A 16,812-nucleotide genomic window follows, 5' to 3' on the forward strand; every position below is an offset into this window, starting at 1 on the left:
CTGAAGGACAAGAAATGGAGGGAGCAAACTTATTGGGATAGGTGGCCACCTCTGAACTCAGAGGCAACCGGCTATCCAACACAGGGTGGGTGGATCGTGGAGGGGTTCTTCTCCTTTGAGCTCTGGCCACCCTGCATTCGCGGCCAGACACCACATTTTGGCTGTCTTGCCATGGGACTTCAGAGTGTGGGGTCAGGGGGAGGCTGGATGATACAGAGGAAGCATCAGAGCAGCACTTTCCACACTCCCACCCCTCCCTGTCCCCAGAAACGCCCCCTTTTCTCCACACCGCTCATCCAAGCACAGAGTGCGGGGATGATCCACACCACCTAAGAGCCAGTGGGGGATGGGTGGGGGACGCTTTCTGGGAACCGATCTCAGAGTGTGAGCTCCAAGGTCAGTTCCTAGAAACCAAACAATCCTATGGCCTAGACACTGTCTAGCAGCCATAGGATCTCACCCTAAGGGTATTTAAGTGTAAACCATTTCCCCTATATGTGCTGATTCCTTCCCAGTGTGGATTCTCATGCTTCAGAACTCTAATTTTGGCTTAAGAAGGAGAACTATATATTCTTTTAAAGCCATCTGTAACAACTGAAAGAACATTCTTAAAATCAAGACCTAAACTTGAGCAGTGTGGACAAAGGCTGTGGTAACAGATCTCTGTGTTTTGTCCAATTCTCCAAGTAAAGAGTATTTCTCTCTGTTTGCAGGATGATGACCAAGTTCTACCAGCATATCTTGTCCTTGGCATTTGCTGTTAATGAGATCAATGCAAATCCCAAGATCATACTGAATGTCACACTTGGATTCCGCATCTATGACAGCTACAATAATGCACGGATGACCTATCGTACCACCATGGATCTTCTCTTCAACACCCATCAATTTGTCCCCAACTATAAATGTGATACCCACAAAAAATTAATAGCCGTCATTGGGGCACTTGCCTTTGATACCTCACTCCACATGGCAAAAATCTTAAATCCCTACAAGATTCCACAGGTAGGATCTGTGCACTGGGGATGTGAGACCTCCATGGCTCATATGTAATGCTTTCCATTACTTGACTATATGATCATGGTTTTAGAAGTTAAGAAAGAGAGAGACTGAAAAGCGAAGTCTTCTCTGATATTTAAATTACACAATGAGAAAAGCGGGAATGTGGGAAGGAAGCAGAAAAGTCAGCTTCTTTGGTCGGATTCCTTTCTCGAAATTTCTATCATTCTCTCCCTATCATGCTGGCAGAAGAATTGTTAATGTTAAGTATGGATGTGCAAATCAGCTAAATCCAAGCTCACTGAGGTTCTCTGAATTTTACCTCAAACAAATAATGTTTGTGTCCATTTTTCAAAGTGATGTATTTTTCCATACACAGTTTCCCATGTATCTATATCTACATCCACATCTATTTATACAAGACAGAAAGACTAAAAACATAGTATTCAAAAATATATTTAACCTATTTTTTTTTTTCAAATCCCACCCTCATCATTCTATATATTTGAATATATATATTCAACTGTGCACATTTTCGGATCACATCACAAACTTGGAAATATCCCATCCTTGACCTCAGACTGAATCTAGGGATGTACGAAAGTCACTTACCTTTTCGCAGGTGTGATTCGCGGTGGGGGAGGAGGCGCTCCATCCCTCCCCCCAGAATCCTCCTTGGCTGGCTGCGCTCGGTGGCAGCTCCACGGAGCCGCTGGCCAGGGCCATCCACAGCTGGAGTTCCGTCTGCTGCTGGGCTGCTGCGGATGCAAATCCATTTGCGTGGCTGCCTTTACCGTAATAGGTTACATAAATACTTATGTAGCCTATCACGGAAAGAGCAGCGGCGCAAACAGCGTAGCAGCAGCCGTTTGCATCCCTCCTCTTTGCCGTGATAGGCTACATAAATCCTTACATAGCCTATCATGGCAGCTTGGCAGGACACAAATGGCGGCCTCAGAAGGCAGCCAAAAGACCAGCCACCGCCGCCACCACCGGAGCCCCAGGGAAGTTTCATTCCAGGGGGATTCCGTGGGGTGGGGTGGGTGGGAGGCTGTTCCGCCACGAGTTTCAGGGGGCCGAATGCCAGTGCTTTCAGCCTCACTGAAATCCATGGCGGAATTCTCCGCCATCCCCTAACTGAATCTGTGTTTGAGATTGGAGGAGCAAACTGGGTAGATTCCAGTCAAAAACAAGCTAAAATTAATCTCCTGAAGGGTGCAGTCTGTGAATGCTTAGAGAGAACAAAGTCTCAAACTTCCCAGCATTCCCAAGATAGATATGCTTGCTGGCGAATGCTGGGAATTGTAGGACTTTTTTTCTGTTTAAACATGCCCAGGATTGCACTCTAAAAATCCCATACTTAGCACCAGGGCAAAACTCCAAATTCAAGTTAGGATTTGCCCTATAAAATATCCATTGTTTTATATTACACAGACACACTCAGGCACCCACTAAACACAGCTCTACACAGTGAAAGCATATTTTATTTCAAACAGACCAACTACTTGAAAGCACAAGTGAATTATCAGACACATGTATTTATTTATTTATTTATTTCTATACCTCCCAATAGCCGAAGTTCTCTGGGCAGTTCACAAAAATTAAAACCAAGGAGCACACAATAAAACAATATTAAATATATAAAACATTAAAACCACAGTACAACAATATAACCAGAATAAAACCAGAATAAATCCTAGCAGTGCAGGAATTTAAAATACTGATTTAAAACAGCAAAGCTAAAAGTCTAGAAATCTAAAATGCTAAAATGCCTGGGAAAATAAAAAAAGGTCTTCACCTGGTGCCAGAAAGAATACAATGTTGGTGCCAGATGAACCTCACTAGGGAGCTCATTCCACAGCCAGGGTGCCACAGCAGAAAAGGCCCTCCTCCTAGGAGCCACCTGCCTCACTTCCTCTGGCAGGGGCTTGCAGAGAAAGGCCACTGAGGATGATCTTAAGGTCCAGGCAGGCACTGAGGCACATATGGGAGGAGGCAATCCTTCATATAACCTGGCCCCATGCTGCTAAGGGCTTTGAATGTTAATACCAGCACTTTGAATCGGGCTTGGAAATGGACTGGCAGCCAGGGCAGCTGGAAAAGTACTGGCATAATATTAGGGATGGTGGAGAATTCCACCATGGATCTCAGTGAGGCCGAATGCCAGTGCATTCAGCCCCCCGAAATCCATGGCAGAATGAAGCCCCCCCGCCCCACCACCTCATGAAAGGTGCGCGAAATGGAGCACCTACCTGGTGCCGTTCGTGCTGCTTTGTGAATGGCAGCCGCGTCTGTGGCTGCCATTTGCTGCATTATTTTTCCCGTGATAGGCTATGTAAATATTTATGTAGCCTATGACAGCGAAAAAAAAGGACACAAATGGCGGCTGCTACGGCAGCCGCCATTTGTGTCCCTGTGTAGCCCAGCAGCAGCTGGATGTCGCTGCGGGCAACCATGGATGGTGGCTCCACGGAGTTGCCACAGAGCGGAGCCAGCTGGCAAGGATTTCGGGGGGAGGGATGGAGCACCTCCCCCCTAGCATGGCTGTCACGAAATGAAACAGGTAAGTCATTTCGTACATCCCTACATAATATGAGCTCATTGGCCAGTCCCTATTAGCAATCTTGCTGCCCTATTTTGGACCAGCTGAAGTGTCCAGACCATTTTCAAAGGCAGTCCCCCAATTACTGCATTGCAGTAATCCAGACGAGAAGTTATCAGAGCATGGATAACTGTAGCTAGGCTATCTCTGTCCAGATAAGGTCATAATTGGTATACCTGCCTAAGGTGAAAAAAAGTGCTCCATCCAGGCCATTGAATTCACCTGTGCCTCAAGTGACAGTTCTGGATTCAAGAGCACCCCAAACTACGAACGTGATCCTTTAAGGGGAGTGCAACCCCTTCCAGAACAGGTTGAATATCACCTAGCCAGGCAGATGAATCACCCACTAACAGCACCTCCGTCTTGTCTAGATTGAGTTTCAGTTTATTGGCCCTCATCCCATCCATTACCATGCCCAGGCACTGATTCAGAACAGCCACTGCCTCACCTGGGTTTGATGAGAAAGAGAGGTAGAGCTGGGTATCAATCGCATATTGATGGCACCTCAGCCCACACCTCCGGGTAATCTCCCCCCGTGGTTTCATGTAGATGTTAAACAGCATGGGGGATAAAATAGAGCCCTGTGGAACCCCATGCCATAATAGCCATGGTACAAAGCAATAATCCCACAGCACCAACTTCTGGAGTCAGCCATCCAAGTAGGAGCGGAACCAATGCAGTGCAGTGTCTCCAACTCCCAACCCAGACAACCTATCCAGAAGGATACCATGGTCTTGAAAGCTGCTGAGTATTGAAAGCCACTGAGAGGTCCAGGAGAATCAACAGGGTCACCCTCCCCCTGTCCCTCACCCAGCAGAGGTCATCCCACAGGGCAACCAAGGCAGTTTCCACTCCAAAACCAGGCCTGAAGCCCAATTGAAATGGATCTAGATAATCTGTTTCATTCAAGAGTCCCTGGAGCTGTCCTACAACCACCCGCTCAAGCACCTTGCCCAAGAAGGGGATGTCCGCCACAGGCCTCCAATTGTTAACATCCTCCAGGTCCACATTAGGCTTTTTCAGGAGTGGTCTGATTACTGCCTCTTTTAAAGTGGTCGGCACCACTCCCTCTCTCAAGGAGGAATTTACAATGTCAAGCCATGAAGGGCAAGGGTCAAGCACACAGTGAAACATTGAACTCTTACATGGAAAACAACATTTTCCTGGGACAAAAACAGCAGGACTCATGACAGGAGGAATCCCTGCTGTAGGGACGGCCGTGAATTTTTTCACGAATCTTGGGGAGGCGGAATGCCAATGCATTCGGCCCCCGAAATTGTTGGTGAAATTCTCCGCCCCCCCGCCCCCCCCCCCGGGGATGGGACTTACCTCATGCGAATGTCCCTCTTGGCGGCGGGTCCCGGCGGCGTTTCGGCGGGGGCAGGGGCAGCGGCCGGTCTTCCGACCGGCTGCTGATGCCGCCATTACAAAATAAACTAAACTAAAAAAAAATACCCGTGATAGGCTACGTAACGATTAACGTAGCCTATCACGACTAGATTTCCAAAGTCAGCTGTGATAGGCTACATTAATCGTTACGTAGCCTATCACGGGTGACTTTGGAAAAAAAAAAGCGCGTACACAAATGGCGGCGCCCATGGGCGCCGCCATTTGCGTTCCGTATTTGGGCCCGGGTAGTCTACGTAAAGATTTACGTAGACTACGGCAAAAATAAGGGCAACGCAAATAACGTTTGCGTACGCGCTTTTTTTTTTTCAAAGTCACCCGTGATAGGCTACGTAACGATTTACATAGCCTATCATGGCTGACTTTGGAAATCTAGCCGTGATAGGCTACGTAAATCATTACGTAGCCTATCATGGGTGTTGTTGTTTTTTCCCATTCACTTTTTATTTCGCGGCCGGGGAGACGGGGCGCTTCTCCCCGGCCTGAATTTTGGCCGGGCGAGGCGGGGCACCTCCCCCCCGGCCTGAACTTCGGGGGGAGAACCGAAGTGCCTCCCCCCCACCGCGAAGCAAGCTGCGGGACCAGGTAAGTGACTTTCGTACATCACTACTGCTAGGTAGGAGAAATGATTCTGAATGGCAGTAGCACCACGACCACCACCAAGACACTACCCTTTGACAACACCAATGTTCTGGGCAGCAAAGCAAGGAGACCACCATTCCATTCTCTGTCTTCCCTTATACACACCCAGTAAAACCCTGGGAACTTTTGAGGAGGCCTACTGGTTGTTCTGCAGGAAACAAAATGTTGCCAGATAGCGGTACGTAAGAGGGCCGTCTCACTGAGGCTCCCAGCTTTTGGAAGAGTCGCCCACATGTGGTTCGAAAGACAGAAACTGTGGCAAATTTAAATGGTTCCTGCAAATGCCCCTGTTTACAATGGCTTTCCCTGATATGTGAGAGACTCTGTTACTACCCTATTTTACTGCCGTACAACTGTAAAATTTTTAAACATTTTTATTATGTATTATTTTACCAAGGCTGTTATATTTTGTTTCCTATTTTAATGTGAACCACATAGAGAACCACATAGATTTCAATGTATTAAGTGGCACAAAAATATTTAAATAAATACATAAATAAAATTATGGCTGAACGGTAGCATAAACATACTGTGAAATTACATACATTAAATAACAGCTTTTCATATGGTACCTTATCATGTGGATAGATTTGTGTTATTAATGCAATTTATCTCCCAGTATGAATGTTACATACAATATATGATTTGACAATTTATTTCATTGAAATCCTTCCTCTTCTGGTTATTTTTACTCCCTTCAGCTCACGTATGGCTCCTTTGCCCCAGCAGTGAGTGAGAGGATGGAGCTCCCTTCCTTTTACCGTATGGTCCCAAGCGAAGCCCATCAGTATAACGGCATTATCAGCTTGCTAAAGCATTTCAGATGGACGTGGGTTGGGCTCTTTGTGGTGGATGATGAACATGGAGAACTTTTCTTGCAGGCCCTGGAGCCTCTGCTTTCCCAAAATGGAATCTGTTCAGCCTTCACAAGCCGAATCCCCAGCCAAGTACACCTGATTTCTGTCAATGAAGATAAAGCTGTGGCACATAATCTGTATCAATTTATCAATTTTCGGAAATCCCGAATATTTGTCATCTATGGTGAAACTTTTACCCTTATGTATATATGGTATTTTACAATTGGTACAAGAGCTCCTGGATATGAGCAAAATACATTGGTTGGAAAGGTGTGGATTATAACAGCCCAGATTGATTTTATACTAGCAAGCATAAGCCGGGGCTTTGATTTGCAAGTGTTTCAAGGTGCCATTTACTTCTCAATTCACTCAAATGAACCTTTGGGGTTCCAGAAGTATCTTCAGATCCTGAAACCCAATTGGGCAGAGGCAGATGATTTTCTCGAGGAGTTCTGGGAGCAAGCATTCGACTGTTCAGTTCCAGATCCCAGGGTGCTCTACAAGGTTGCTGGGAGATGTAGTGGGGAAGAGCGGCTGGAGAGTCTTCTCGGGCCTTTTTTTGAGATGCGCATGACTGGCCACAGCTACAGTATTTATAATGCTGTCTATGCTGTGGCATATGCTTTACATGCCTTGTACTCATCTAGATCGAATCACAGAGCAACATTGCATGACAGAGACGGTGAACTTCAAGATCTGAAGCCATGGCAGGTAATGGCTCCATAACGGTATGAGTTCTTTCCCAGTATTCAACAGTATCCAACTTCCTCTTCCCTGAAGAACTGGTCAAAGGTGTAATACACCTTGTTCATTCACAAAGACATTTTGGTTCACATTTCTCTATTCTTACAGCCAACACTGAAAGACGCAGTAAATTTTCATTAGTATGTCACAAAAAAATCTTCTTATTTTTTTTTAGGTGAAATTGCATACACAACAATGTTTGGGATCCAGCCCTAGACATGCTTTGAATAGACACAGTGAAATCATTACATTAGTCATGTCTACTGTTTCCCATTAATTTCAGTGAGTGTGCTCTGTGTGTCAATCTGGACACAACCACAGATCAGCAAGGAAAGGTATTTTGGTTTTCTGCATGAAAACATCAATAAGGCTTTATTCTGTTTTCCTTTCTTTTCCAACTAGCTCCACTCATTTCTTCAAGGCATTTCCTTTAACAACTCTGCTGGAGAAAGAGTCTTTTTGAATGATCATGGGGAAATGGAAGGTGGATTCGATATAACAAACTTTGTCACGTTTCCAAACAAGTCCTTCCTTAAAGTGAAAGTTGGATGGGTAAATCCCAATGCCGTTGAAGGAAAAGCATTCATCATTAATGAGGACACCATTATTTGGCACAGGAGTTTTAATCAGGTGTGGATTCAATGGTATTTAATCATCATGGTAGGTGCACTGTGATGAGGGTGTGTGAACTGGGCTCCAGAGGCAGAGATACACATCGCTGTCTGAATTGACCCTATCAAGTTAGAGCCACATGTTACACTACAGAGAGACATGGATAAGATCAGGAATGATGTAGGGATGTACAAAAGTCCTTACCATTTTGCGGATGTGATTCACAGTGGGGGGGGAGGTGCTCCATCCCTCCCCCCGGAATCCTCAATGGGGGGGAGGCAATCTGGTCTTCCCCCCCAGAATTCTGCCCGGCTGGCTCCACTCCTTGGTGGCTCTGCGGAGCAGCTGGACTTGGCCGTCCACAGCCGGAGTTCTGGCTGTGGACGGGCTGCTGCGGACGCAAATGGTGGCCGCCATATCTGCTGCCATTTCCATGAAGCCAGGCTGCCATGATGGGCTACGCAAATACTGGAATAAATTTGTGGTGGCTCCGGCAGTGGAAGCAGCTGGTCTTTCGACTGGCAGCCACAGCCGCCATTTGCATCTGCTGTTTGCCGTGATAGGCTACATAAGAATTTACATAGCCCATCACGGCAGGGCCCCCCCCAAAAAAGCATATGCAAATGGCGAGGGCTATGGCGGCCGCCAATTCTATTGCCTATTTTTTGCCATTTTATTCTACGTAAATATTTACGTACGCAATTATGGTGGAAAAAAAAGGGGAACGCTAATAGTGTAGTGGGCGCCATTTGCGTTACTTTTTTCCCCGCCGTTTTATCTGTAGGCTGTAGCCGCTGCCATTTGCATATGCTGGTTGTTGTTTTTTTGGCCTGCCATGATAGGCTACGTAAATACTTATGTAGCCTATTACAGCAAACAGCAGATGTAAATGGCAGCTGTGGCATCCGGTCGAAAGACCAGCCGTCACCGCCGGAGCCGTCGCCAGAGCCGCCGGCGCCGGAACATCTGCCCCAAGTAAGCTTAGTCCCAGGGGGGGAATCTGTGGGTGGGCGGGGGTGGGAGGGCATTCTGCCATGGGTTTCGGGGGGCTGAATGCCAGTGCATTCGGCCTCACTGAAATCCGTGGCAGAATTCTCCGCCATCCATAGTCCAGAACCATGGTTATGGTTTACTGTGTCTTGATGAAACTTTGGTAAGGCTTAGGAAGAGCCAGACAAAAACAAAATGTGGGCTACAATACGACTCAGGACCTCAAAATTACTCTCCAAATTGGCTGTAGGGATGTTGGAGAAATCCACAACAGAACCGAATGAGTTCGGATTTTCATGAATCTGACCAGCAAATTCCACAACAGACCAGCTTTCCCCCTGTTAGGGGAATTCCATGGACTTCTGGACCAGTTTTCAAACTTTCTCAGATCTTGCACAAATTTTGTGATAAAAAATATGCAAAACGAAAAAAGAAAAGAAAAGAAAGAAAACTGGGCAAATATGTGCATTTTCCCAATAGGCTAAAGTATGAAAATGCACATTTGGGGAGAATTTGCAGATTTTTGGATACCAATTCAGAGACCAAAAAATAAAATAAAAATCTAATTCCGGGATGGGAGGACGACAGAACAAAAGGCACCTGACAATCCCCAAAACACAGATGGAACTGATTTAACACAATCTTTGCATCACTAATTGGCTGTCCCTGCATTTATGGATGAGTCATTCAGCAAAGTTAGCCATTTCTTTCGTCAAGCTTGGAAATATTTCTCAGGGAACCAAGAGATGGCAAAAGTAATAATGCCGTGTTCCAGAAAGTTCTAGCAGATGGTTGCATGCACCATGTTCAGCATCTTCCATATCAAATAGAGATGGCAGAGAATTCCACCACGGATCTCAGTGAGGCCGAATGTCGGTGAGGCCGAGTGCCAGTGTCTTCCGACTGGCTGCCGCCGCCATTTCCAGTATTAAAAAAAAAAAAGCCGTGATAGGCTAGGTAAAGATTTACGTGGCCTATCATGGCTAGGTTAAAAAAACAACAACAACGTGATAAGCTACGTAAATCTTTACGTAGCCTATCACATCTGACTTTAAAAGAAAAAAATGCACGTACGCAAATGGCGGCTACAGCTGCCGCCATTTGCATCCCTGTTAGCCAGCGGCCGGAGGTCCGGATGTTGGCGGAGCTGGCCAGCAGCTCCGCGGAATCCACGCGGATTGGAGCCAGCCAGCCAGGATTCCAGGGGGAGGGACGGAGCGCCTCCCCCCCCCAGCAGAACCCAGCGGAGACAGGTAAGGGCAATTTCGTACATCCCTAATATCAAGTGATCACTTTTTAAGAAAAAAATATTGTGTATCAGCTAATGATTACAATAAAGGTTTCCAGTGTCTCCTACTGTAAACGTTCATCTCTTTGGATAGGTCCTGCCCCTTTCTATCTGTAGTGACTCCTGCCAGCCTGGATATCAGAAGAGAAAGAAGGAAGGGGAGAAATTCTGTTGCTATGATTGTAATCCATGTCCAGAAGGGAAGATTTCAAACCAAACGGGTAGGTGATGTGATGCATCAAATATTCCACCATCTTGGGTTCATACTATGCTATATTTGGGAGTTCTATATTTCCTACTCCACATGCAACCACTTGGCTAGTGTCAGGAATACATCTGTATCATTGTGTCCATTTGCAAGAACTCTTGATTGTCATCTGAGCTCAGTAGAAGAACATTTATTTATTTATTTATTTATTTATTTTCACACAGAAGGTCCCAGGTTTAATTCCTGGCATCTCCAGGTAGGCCTGGAAAAACACCCACCTGAAACCCTGGACAGCTGCTTCCAGTCAGGGTTGACAGTACTGGGCTAGATGGACCAATGGCCGGACAGGATATAAGTAGCTTCCTAAGATCCAAAGACCCAGCTGATGTCCAAATCTCAGTTAACACTTTCCTCATTTGGGAAAGAACTTCTGACGGACACTAACCATCCATTCTTCTAGGTGGTATCAATGTTTGTAGTCAGATCATCAAATAGCCAGTTATGTAGACACTGAATATTTGATTAATATCCTCTGATTTCTTAGAAGTTTATTATAAGAAATCAACATTGCATTTATTACAATTTAGTGAGTACAAAGGCCAGGAGGACTCCGACTCTATGCACTTGGAGGTTTAGGGGGAGTGGAACTCCCTGTAAAATGAGTTGTAAACGCCTTTCCAAAGGACTTGGTTTGCAACCCACAGTACCTTAGTCTTATCTGGATTAAGACTCAGCTTTTTCACCCTCATCCAGCCCAAAATAGCCCCAAGACCCTGGTTCAAGAGTCCTACAGCCTCCCAAGGATCTGTAGTTGGAAATGGGAAGAAGACCTGAATATTATACACAGACTGATGACACTTCAGCCCAAAGGGTGAGCCTCAACAATCATAGTTGCTTGACTCCTCATGAGTAAAGGTCTACTGAGGAGTAAAGTTATGCTTCCTGAGTAAAACATCTACCAGAATCAGGAGGACTTGGTGCTGTCTCTTTGGGAGGGGCTCTGGAAGCTCTGGCTATATCAGCTCTCAACTGGGTCTTGAGAGCTGCGGGGGGGGGGGCAGGACACTTAGCATGAGCTCCAGTGCCATGAACCCTTGTTTCCATCACCTTGCTCCTTCACGGAACCTCCATTCCACTGACCTTTGGACCTCTGCTTGACTCTGCTTCTTGGCACCCACCCTCTCTTGCTAGGAATACTGTGACCATTGGCTCTTTACTGACTACTCCTACCTTGCATTGTGCTCTTGCTGGACTGGTGCCTCTGTGCTTGACCCTGGGCCTCTTGCATTGCTCTTGGATTTAGCCCTCAAATTGCCCTACCTCTGGGTCTCTTCCAGGCAAAGAAGAACACTACTCAAGAATTGTTAGTTTGTCAAGGGACGGTAGTTATCCAGAACCAGAGGATCAACATTTGATTCCTTCAACAAGGGCTTCAACATGCTTCCTTCAATGCTGCAGGGATCTCAATGCCCCCAAGGAGGAATTGGCCACCTCACAGGTCTAAGTAACCAGCCCAGCTCCAGAGTATTTCACAAACTAGGGTGGAGAGGAATCCATAGAGCATGATGCTGGCCTAAGTCCTCAAAGCAATTTCTCCTTGTCCATAGGTTGCACAAGCTGAAAGGTATCCATAAAACAGTGAGATGGTGCACTTCCGTAACCATTTAAGATTTTGTGAAAACAAGAACCTCCAAGTTGGCATGGATATGAGTGACTTCATCTGCAAAATGTCGAGATAACAAGTTGGTTTCTTCATCAAGACGACCCTATTGGGAATAAGGCAAAATCCTATTACATTGATTCCTTTCAGCATTTTGGACCAGGCTGCTCAAAAAAGCGTATTCCAGAGAGAAATTAAATAGATGACTCCTCCTTCTTTCTTTTCCAGACACAGATGACTGTTTTCAATGCTCAGAAGATCAGTATCCAAACAAGGACCGAGAGCGATGCATCCCTAAAGTTATCAGCTTTCTGTCCTATGAAGAACCATTGGGGAGAAGTTTAGCTTCTGTCGCTCTTTCTTTTTCCCTGATCACAGCTTTGGTGCTGCAAACTTTTATTAGACACAGAGATACCCCCATAGTCAAAGCCAACAACCGGGGCCTCACCTACACTCTCCTTATCTCTCTCCTGCTCTGCTTCCTCTCTTCTTTGTTCTTCCTTGGCAAGCCTGGCCAACTGAGCTGCCTTCTCCAACAACCAATGTTTGGTTTGATCTTCTCCGTGGCTGTTTCTTGTGTCTTGGCCAAAACCGTCACTGTGGTTGTTGCTTTTATGGCCACCAAGCCAGGGTCCAGCATAAGAAGATGGGTTGGGAAAGGGCTGGCCACCTCCATTGTCCTTTCTTGCTCCCTCTTTCAAGCTGCCATTTGTGCTGTGTGGCTCAGAACCTCTCCCCCATTCCCAGATTTAGACATGCACTCAGTGATGGAGGAGGTGATTGTGCAATGTAATGCAGGGTCTGCCCTCATGTTTTATCTCATCCTGGGCTACATTGGACTTCTGTCCATCTTTAGCTTTCTGGTGGCTTTCCTTGCCAGGAAGTTGCCTGACAGTTTTAATGAAGCCAGGTTTATCACTTTCAGCATGCTGATGTTTTGCAGCGTTTGGCTGTCTTTTGTTCCTGCCTACCTAAGCACCAAGGGCAAATACATGGTAGCTGTGGAGATCTTCTCTATCATAGCTTCTAGTGCTGGGGTGTTAGGCTGTATCTTTCCCCCCAAATGTTACATTATTCTCTTCAAGCCTGAGCTGAACAACAGGGAGCAGCTAATGAGGAGAAAGCATTAAAGCATCAACATTTCCAATTAAAGGTATTATTTCCAATGCATGGAGATAGTGAAATTACTTGGTAAAGTACAATTTATCAAATGGAGACTCCAGACATGCCAGTCCTGCCCATCTTCTGCATATTTCATCTCTGTATGTCATCAGAAGGAACGGTATGACCTCAATTCTTTTTTCCATTCCCCTGCCATTTCAGTTGGATGAACTGTCATTTCAATCCTCTTCCTTCAGAAACACTTCTTGTAGCCATCAATTTCATCTGGCAGTGAAGCCCACTCCAATGAGTCAAGTGGGATCAACTCTCATTTTGGATCCTCCTCTTCCTTAACTCTTTCTCCAGTGCCCATTAGGGATGTCAGAGAATTCCGCCATGGATCTCAGTGAGGCTGAATGCCACTGCATTTGGGCCCCAAACTCCGTGGCGGAATGGCCTGCCACCCCCCCGCCCCCCTGCGGATACCCCCCGGGATGAGACTTAGCTGGGGCGGATCTTCCGGGTGGCGGTGAATCAAAAAGGCCACCATTTGTGTGCACGTTTTTTTGTGTGTTTTTTTCCCAGAGCCCTCCGCGGCCGGAAATCCAGCTGCAGATGGCTCTGGCCTGGCTGGGCCTGCCCGGCTAATCCGCCAAGCTGCCACGGAGCACAGCCAGCCATGGAGGATTCCGGGGTGGAGGAACGGATTGCCTCCCCCCCGTCGAGGATTCCGGGGGGAGGGATGGAACACCTCCTCCCCACCATCAACACAATCCGCGGAAAGGTAAGTGACTTTTATACAACCCTAGTTCCCAGACCCCCTCCCAGATAATAATATAACATTCAGACTCTGTACCTGAGTTTCCTTGCTTTGCCGCCCTTTTCCTTTGTATTGCATGGGTTAGTTATTCATGGGTGTGAACTTTCTTTTGGCTCAGGTTTTGATAAGAATGCACCAAATTCTCAAATCTTTTCATATTCTGGATGGAAAGAACTTGAGAGGGTCTTCTTCTTTTGTAATGAATGTAGGAGAACCCAAATTTGTAGACCCCTAGTCGTGGGAATAGTAAACTTTTAATCTTTTTAAGATGCACTGCATACATACAGCTGATGTTATGGAGAACTGGCTCAGAGTGGCTTGACTCCCTAGGTAGTTGGTATAAAGAGAGAGGACACAGCTCTAGACAAACCTCTATGCAACACATTAAATGTTATCTTTACAATTTAGTATGTAATGCTGTTCCTTGAAAAAATATCTTAAGTATTGCTTCTTTATAGAGAAAGAATGTTAGCAGATTTACATTGCTTTTCATTTTGGCCTTCTTACCTGATCTAGTCCTCTTGAGGTCTGGGAATTAAAAAAAAAAATCCTGCTTTTTATGTAATTTTTCATCCTTCACACACCAGAAAACAACCACACTATGTCTTCGGGGCTGTATATTCAGCTGAGATTCTGTCTCTGACAAAGTATCTTTCTAAGAATTCTCAATTGAGGGATTTGTATCATTGCACAGCCATGTCAGAGTTCATGTACAGATGTGAAACAACCCTATTACAGAGGTAAATAACACCTTAGGACAGAGTTACCACAATTCCGTGTATGAGTCACTCTTTGATGAAAGGGATGTTGGTGGTGGTGGTGGCGGGGAGACAGAAGCTTAGGAAGTAATCCTCCTTAACACAAGTCTGGAATAAAATCAGAAGTAACAGCAGATCCTGGAGGAAGCCAGGGAATCAATGCACTCAGCACAATTCCATCTTTTACTCCTGCCGGTCGTCATTTGTCAGGTTACATATTACCCTTCACTGGAAGTCGCAATCAAGTCAAATGCTTAAGAAAAAGGAGTAAATCTCACTAGAGATTTAGGTCTGATGGGAGAAAATGGTTTTTGTGCATTTGCATTAATGTTTTCTAGTCTACCAGTGTTATGGTATATGATATATATGGTCATGTATGCACACACCGGCATCACACAACTAGAAATTACTTCTGTGTGCCCTAGAATTAGTGCAGTGTAGAAATAGCAATGTAAGGCTTAAGCTACAAAAATGCTGCTAAAAATATGTCTGCAGCAGCTTAGCAAGGGGACACAGTAAGGTAGGGATGGGAAACTTAACATGGGTGAGGGGGCCAGATGGCCCCATCCCTTCTGTGGGCCACATGATGTGAGGTGCCACTCCCCCCCTCAATTGGGATGGGGGGCAACTGTACAAAGAAATCCCTGCTGTTATATGTTTGAAGCAAACAGCAGGGAGGGAACCTTCTTTCTGTTAACCCTGATAGGGAGGGAAAACAGGCTTCTCCCATGGTCCAATCGGCCTGAGGGACCAGCCTAGTGAGTCAAATGGGGCTAAGGTCTGGAGATTCCCCTTCCCTATACTAAGCATAGGAGAAATCACAAAAGCAGTAACTAAGTTGGTATTTATGCAACATCACGGAAAGGTATAAAATGCGGGTGCAGCACCTCTTTCAGCCCGAGGGCCAAATTTCACTTTCAAGAAACTTTTGGGGAATGGGGAAATGGGGCACAGCCATTTGGGGAACCAAGGAGGGGTAAATGTTGCCCCTAGGCCTGACGTTCTGCAGCCCTGTCCTAAAGAAATGGACCTACTGAGTACAACAGGGATGTGACCCTCTTGTGATTAAATCAGGAGCATATGAATATAGAAAGACTACAATGCTATTGATGCAGAAATTGAGTGCCAGGGGTGGTGGTCAATGGAGAGAGGTCACTAAAAGAAAGAGGTGATCATTATGGTCCCAGGTCATGGTCTGAAGGCACATGAGGCAGCCACCCTTCTGATGCTAAGCAAGTTTGGGGCTGGTCAGTGCTTAGACAGGAGACCACCTGGGAACCACATATAGCCATGTTGAGTTCTACAAAGGAAGAATGGTGGGATATAAATGTAACAAATACATAATAAATGAATACATAGTAAATATGATGTGAAGGGAAGGTGTGGGGAGATGGGAACTGGTAGGAGTAAAAACCAATCACATCACACATCATGTCCTAGTGTGGAAGTACACAAGTGAAGTGAAGATATTGGGTGGACTCACCCACCTCTGCTAGCAGAATACTATATTTGGTAATGTATGCATTGTATTTCCGTAAACTCGCATGTCATGTTTTAACTGCGTACTTTAAATTATGTTAACTGTAATATAATAGCATCTTCTTTCCACAATTGTCATGAATATATTTGCCTTCTCTTACTAAATTCGGTAAAATGTAACCCGTCTGTGTGCTTTCATTTATACATGAGCTATGCTATTCAATCCACCAAGCAAGAGCAATACCATTTGCATGTGGGGCAGGGTTGCAGTGACCTGTCTGAAACAGGAACTAAGCATTTTATTTTCTCTTTGGCTATGACTTAATTTCACAGCTAAAATTAGCTCCTTTGCTCATCTTTTATTTGTTCCTCTCCATGCAGCAGTATGTAGGAGAAAGAATATTTGCCATGGATGTTTTGTAGTACATAAAGGGGGAGGAGGAGGAGGGGGAGGAGGAGGAGGAGGAGGAGGAGGAGGAGGGGGAGGAGGAGGAGGAGGAGGAGGAGGAGGAGGAAGAGGAAGAGGAAGAGGAAGAGGAAGAAGAAGAAGAAATAAAATGAATGGTGTTCTTTTCAGTCTTAACAGCCTTTGATTCACACCGTTAATGCCAAGGAGTCTGTGCAACAGTATTTGGTTAGGAGAAA

General features: G+C 45.7%; 1 protein-coding gene across 1 annotated transcript; it reads left to right on the top strand.

Moving 5' to 3' along the window:
* Nucleotides 1-714: 714 nt before the first annotated feature.
* Nucleotides 715-13,139, top strand: LOC146342847 (vomeronasal type-2 receptor 26-like). The gene is made up of 4 exons (XM_084808653.1): nt 715-1,005; nt 7,654-7,881; nt 10,236-10,362; nt 12,238-13,139. Exons 1-4 carry the CDS (start codon nt 715-717, stop codon nt 13,137-13,139), a joined length of 1,548 nt encoding a protein of 515 aa, XP_084664779.1.
* Nucleotides 13,140-16,812: the final 3,673 nt, after the last annotated feature.

This window comes from Heloderma suspectum, chromosome 6, assembly GCF_057233095.1.
Source record: "Heloderma suspectum isolate Gila_16-S chromosome 6, 16-S_ref, whole genome shotgun sequence".
In the NCBI taxonomy this organism is placed as follows: Eukaryota; Metazoa; Chordata; class Lepidosauria; order Squamata; family Helodermatidae; genus Heloderma; species Heloderma suspectum.